Genomic DNA, 6,158 nt, shown 5'->3' on the forward strand with positions numbered 1-6,158 from the left:
GGAAGCCTCGCTTCTCTCTTCCATTCAGCATTCTTACAACAAAGCAACACAGTATTATTACTATACTAACATTAGTATTTCTCTAATTTCTCACTTTATCAACACACAGGCTTTTCATATTTGTACTGCAATCAGACTTCTTTAAACCAATTTCACATACAAAAAATCCCACTTCATGCAAACCAACCATTACAATAATCTCAAATATCTCTCACAGCCTCAAGCACAAATCATCTCACTTTGCTGACAGCCACATATATCACAATCAATTAAATTCCATTCAAATTTACACACTATCATTATATATATACATATATATTTAACAGAAATCACACCAAATTGATCAAATCATATTATCTGTTTTCCCATTTAGACAGGCTTCACCTTTTTAACTGCCTGCTAAACCCCGGGAGGGAAGAACAGTAAACTCTGGCTGTTTAAGAATGTCAGTTTATCAGAAAATTCATAACACTGCAATTAGTTCTTCTCTTACCACACATAAGATTACACATAATACTTAGTACTTAATTCCAATAATTAAATACTTAATTCCAGAGACTTCAGCTTGCCAACTGGTCTCCTAGGAGATTGATCAGATCTCACTCTTCCACCCCTTTAATGGGTAGGTACCTCTAAACAGAGAGACTTTAACTCTCTGATTTATACTTACCTGTTTTCTTTTCCTCTTTCTTTCTCTCTTTTTTCTTCTTATGTATTTTTGTTGAGTCTCTGTTGTCTGATCAACCTTCAAGGATTCTTGACTGGCCTGTCTTCGTCAGCGGGTTTACGGCACCTCCTCACTGAATCTCCATGGACTTCAAAGGAGTCCTAATGGCCGGCCAGTGGATTTTCCTTGGGGAGGTGTCGATTCCCGCTGAGGCAGGCTGTCTGGTAGAACAAAAGTTCTCTGCCTTGTAGTCCCATCTGCAGGGTGCCATAAATGTTGTGGATTTAATAAGACAAACACAACTTTTGGGTTGATCAGAGACAGATTTTATATATATATTGCGCAATAGGTTCAAGGCTCTGTACATGAAGCGTTGAACAAAGACAGGAATTAGGTACAGTGGTTTTATACCCTTCTAGACAAAGGATTCTTTTGAAGTCAGCAGTTCATATGGTCCTATACATTTATCAATTGACATTACAGAGTTTCTTTGCAAAACAATCATAATTCTTTTTGTAGATTACTGAAGCATCTCTTTTATCTTTTGACGATGGACAACTTTTAACTCATGTGGATCCCCTTGACCTAACCAACCTTTAAGATGTATGTCATTAGAATGTTCCTTTCTTCTGACAATTTAGAGGCCTCCTAGAGGAACCAAAAGGACCTTGGCTGAGTTTGTACTCTTTCCAGCCGGATGCATTGCTTTTTAGAATAGAGTGAATAGAAAGTTATCCAGTGGTCATCCATCAGAGCCCGCTTCATTACATTAAGGTCGCAAAAGGGGGGGGTCACATGACTCCAGGACACCGCAACCGTCATAAATGTGAGTCAGTTGTAAACAAACTGTTGTAAATCGAGGACCACCTGTAATAAATAAAATAAAATAAAATCAAAATATTAGAAGTCACATGGACAGCTGTATAACAGTCCAGAGCAGACTTTCTCCCCTTACCCCATTACAAGAATAGCGACAGGACCACAAAAACATTCAAGAGGAAAAACTCGGCAGCTCTGGTGGCTCCCGTTCCTTCTGTATTGCCCACCTGAATCACCACGCCAGAATGCCTGTTTTTACCCAGGGTGAAATTAGAAATGCTTTTGAGGCTATGAGAGGATTTTCTTTACTAACTGGGTGGGCATTTCCTTTTTTCCGTCGCTTGCACGGGAAAGGAAATACAAAAAAAGTCACCTGCTCAGGTGTTGCAATCACACACACGCGCGCACACGCCTAACCTGGGAATCTTCCACGCGGGAAAAAAACCCTGCTCGCTAAGACCTATTGAAGTCCAGTCACACAGGAGAATGGGAAACGCGCAACCTTCTGCCTTTCGCCAAGAAGATCCTATTTATTCTTATGTTATGCGTTATAAATCACGTGCCGCCGCATCTCGCTGACTCTGGGCGCTTGCCTCCCTCCAGCTCGGAGTTGTGGTAAAACTTTGCACACCCGCCGCGAGCGCCTCGTTCCCGGAAAGGCAAACAAAGGCAAGGCATGCGGAGAAACCCAGGCGCAAAGGCGCGCGGCGACTCTTGCAGGGGAGGCCCTTCAGACCCAGTGCCGGTTTGCGGACTGGGAGGGCAGCGCGCTAAACCCGAGGTTGGGATACCTTTGGCTAAACCTGTAACCCGCACCCAGCTGCAGCCCTGCCCGGCCCAGCCCAGCCTTCCCGACCTGGCTTCCCGGGTCTGGCAAAGCAGGAAGGAGCCGCCCAAGTTGCCCCAGCACCCAAAGCGGCGGGGGTGGGAAAGGAGGGAGCAGCATGGCGTGCTACAGAGGCGAGTATTCGGTAAGAGACCAAGCGCGGTATTTCCTTGAGGGGAGTTTAGAGAGGTGGCGGGAATAGGGTGCCCCCCCCCCACCCCATTGCAGGAGGAACTTTGGTGAGCAGGTCGGAGAGGAAAAAAACTGCTTCGGCCGGTTAGCAGCGGCCCGGGACGTATCTAATGACGCGGGAAAGTGGCGTTTTCTCCCCCCCACATACACACACCGGTTACGCGCGGAGGCGGCGCTGCCCGCGAAAGCAAACTGCGGTGCCTCCCAAGCCGACAGGTGCACGCAAAGACGGTATCGCTTCCACCGTAACGAGGCCTCTTCCCGCGGCGACGGTTTTTTTTTTTTTTTTCCCCCTTTTGTGCATTTGGACCGCGGGAGGAAGGGACGAGCCCCGTTGGTTTTGCAAGGAAACTCAGCTCGGTTGGCGAGTTGAGGAAAAAAAAGAAATTGCAGTGCGAGGAAAAGCAGAGTTTCTCCGTAACTGAATGGGTGCCACTAGCAAAGGTCGACTGGTTTTCAGGGATTCTTAAAGAAGGAGCCCTACCCTACCCTACCCTACCCTACCCTACCCTACCCTGCCTGCCCTGCCCGGGGCGAAAAGGTTTGGTCTGCTTGCACCTCGGTGGATCTGATTAGGTCCCATTGAGCTGGGATAGTCACTGAATGGCGTTGCATCCGTCGTTAGTGCTTAAACGAATCATTTCGCCAAAATTGTGCTGATAGAATGAAGAAGTATCATCTACACTGCCTTGTTTTCTTTGGGGGGGCGGGGGGGAGGCATGATATAAAAATAATGTAATTGGTACTCCATTCAGTTCATGACCTGTGTAACTTATTTATTTATTTATCTATCCATTAAGGTTCTATCCGATGTTTTCTGCAAGAGTTAATGTTGGAAATCACATTCTGCAATCCCTTTCCCCCCAAAGTTAGTTGTATTGAGAGTTAATGACTAGCCTCAAGTTACCTACCCTCTTATAGCTAAATTTTACGGATATAAGAGAGTACAGTATTTGTACCTCAGGGTTGAACTGTGGTCCTTGGTATTCTCTGAGTTCAGTTGTTTTCTTACCCATTAGCAAACTAGGTAACATCAGCAGTGCTTAGTAAGAATAGAGTTTGTTCTTATTTTATATACTTGCCCTGTCAATGTTGATGGAAGTGGTCTTGAGAGTATATAAAATGAGAGCAAACTCCACTCCCTAGGGTACTAGGACTGATGAAGTTATCTAGATTGGTAATGAAACCTCTGCAAGAAAACAATCAAATTTAGAGAACACCAAGCATCCCACAGCTAAATTTTAATTGTAAGCAGCCCAGAGTTGCTTTTCAGAATGAGATGGACATCATATAAATTTAATAAATTAATAAAAATAAAGAGGAATCTGAACCAGGTTCTCTAGCTCTTTGTGGTCACGAGTGGGAAGTGGTGTGATTTGCCATGAAACTTTAGTCAAAACACTTACATGCCATGTAATTGCGGTAATTATATTTACATTTTCTTATGATGTCTTATCAGTTGAGTCCTAGAGAATGCTGTCCTAAGAATACAGGTAATCCTCAATTTACAACCATTCGTTTAGTGACCGTTTGAAGTTACAACAGCACTGAAAAAAGTGATTTATGACCGTTTTCACACATAACTGTTGCAATATCCCTGTAGTCATGTGACCAAAATTCAGGCACTTCGGCATGTATTTATGACGGTTTTAATGTCTTGGGGTCATGTGATCATCTTTTGGGACTTTCTGACAAGTGAAGTCAATGGGGAAGCCAGATTCACTTAACAACTGCGTTACTGACTTAACAACTGCAGTGATTCACTTAACAACTGTGGCAAGAAAGGTCATAATATAGGGGAAAATGCCCTTAACTATTGCTTAGCAACAGAAACTTTGGATTCAATTGTGGTCATAAGTCAAGGACTACTTGTAAGTTCTTGTTTGTTTCAGTAACATATTGAGCAATTATGCAATACATCTCAATAAAGCTGTTCACTGTATTTGAAAGAGGTGCTTTGCAACATGCAGGAATAGGAACAACAACAAAAAAATCTTTGAAGTTTTATAGCAGCCACATGTTTTGTAAGGCTACTTTAGAAGTACTTCCCCATATGTCTGCATGCATATGCATGCACTGCTACTTTGCTTTGCAGGAGAGAAAAGCAAAATATTTGTTGTATACATGCATGTTTATGTACAACAACCACAAAAGAATAAAAGCAACCATTTCCATCAGTCATTTATATATGTATTACATATCTAAACAGCACTTCTTAAGGCATACAACGAATCACTAGAATGCATTTTATGAATTGTAAAAAAATATTGCTAAAATCTGCAGCAAAAGTTTAACATCTCAATCACAAGAGAACTCAAGGATATTCTCTCTTAAAACCATATAGCACACTTCAATTGGCAGGGGAGACAAGGACCTTACAGGACAGTGATGGCTAACCTTTTTGTCCTCGCGTGCCAATAGCCATAATGCAATGTGCATGCGCGTGACTGCCATGCATGCTTGCGTGACCCCGTGCATGTGCCCTGCGCATGTGCAGCAGAGACCCAAAAACTAGCTGGCCGGTGGGAGGCGTGCATGCATGTGCGATGGAGCTGAGCTGGGGTGACAGCTCGCGTGCCTGCAGAGTGGGCTCTGCATGCCACAGGTTCGCCATCACGGTTATATGAAAATCTTGAAGTATATAGGATAACTATTAGAGAAGTTACTTCTTCAGGTAATTCCTCCAGTTCATTTAGGGACTCAACATTAATTTTTTTTGTTAATTCCTGTAACATTTAAGTTTATAATCTGATACTTGTTTGCTTGGTACAGATTAAACTAAAATGATTATAATCTGATGCTTGCGTGCTTTGTGCAGATTAAACTAAAATGAGTGACCAAGATTTATCCATTGGATGCCATGCAAAAGAATACACTGTCTATCTAAACATCCTTAATGTTGAATGAATCTTAAAATATATCCTATTTGTGAATCTTAGGTTTCTGAAGATAGATTTCCTGAATCAAGAAAGTGGAGACCATTGATACATAGGAAATGCACTGACAAATTTTGGTTGATAATATTTTTCCTCTTTTGGGCAAGTTTGGTAAGTAGAGTTCCTGTTGAAATAAATGTGTTGAAAAGAATGAGATGTGATTGAAATTGTTAAGTGAATAATCTGATAAAAATATTTCTTTATTCAACTGCAATGGGTACTCTTTGAGTATATCAATATCTCTGGAAGCAAAATTTTGCAATATTTTATCTTGGTTTTGTGACTGTCTATTGATTATGCTATAGCAGGGTGCAGTAGCATAGCAGTTTCAGTATTTTACCACAATTGAATATGTTTCTCTTAAGAAAAATGGCTGTGACCCAGCTCATTGCCAAATTCCTGTACATAAAGATATAGATATGGCCAAATCAAATTTGACATCAGACTGTTTAATCCCCTTTTAGCAAGAGGTCCTCCTCTCTCTCCCATATTCCTATAGACTAGAATAATTATAAGGTCAGGGAACCTTAGTCCTTTCTGAGTTTGGTTGTTTTCTTGCAGATGTTTCATTGCCCAAACTAGGTAACATTATTAGTGCCAGTTAGAAGTGGGATTTGCTCTGAGTTTATTTTGGAGTTAATCTATGCTGATTGCTGGAAGGGAGGTGTTTTAATCTTTTTATTCCCTTTTTGGCTTGTTGATTGTCTCTTTTGCATAG

At 41.9% G+C, this 6,158-nt stretch overlaps 1 protein-coding gene across 1 annotated transcript in view; it reads left to right on the plus strand.

The window, feature by feature from the left end:
* Positions 1–2,430: 2,430 nt before the first annotated feature.
* SLC44A3 (solute carrier family 44 member 3) overlaps positions 2,431–6,158 on the plus strand; it is a 48,520-nt gene continuing 44,792 nt past the window's right edge. Inside the window, exons 1-2 of the mRNA XM_070941071.1 lie at positions 2,431–2,457; positions 5,444–5,551. Of these exons, the coding sequence (XP_070797172.1) occupies positions 2,431–2,457; positions 5,444–5,551 (135 nt within the window). The remainder of the gene's footprint in view (positions 2,458–5,443; positions 5,552–6,158) is intronic.

Source organism: Pituophis catenifer, unplaced genomic scaffold, assembly GCF_029215685.1.
Source record: "Pituophis catenifer annectens isolate HBS135680 unplaced genomic scaffold, rPitCat1.0.hap2 SCAF_3, whole genome shotgun sequence".
NCBI lineage: Eukaryota > Metazoa > Chordata > Lepidosauria > Squamata > Colubridae > Pituophis > Pituophis catenifer.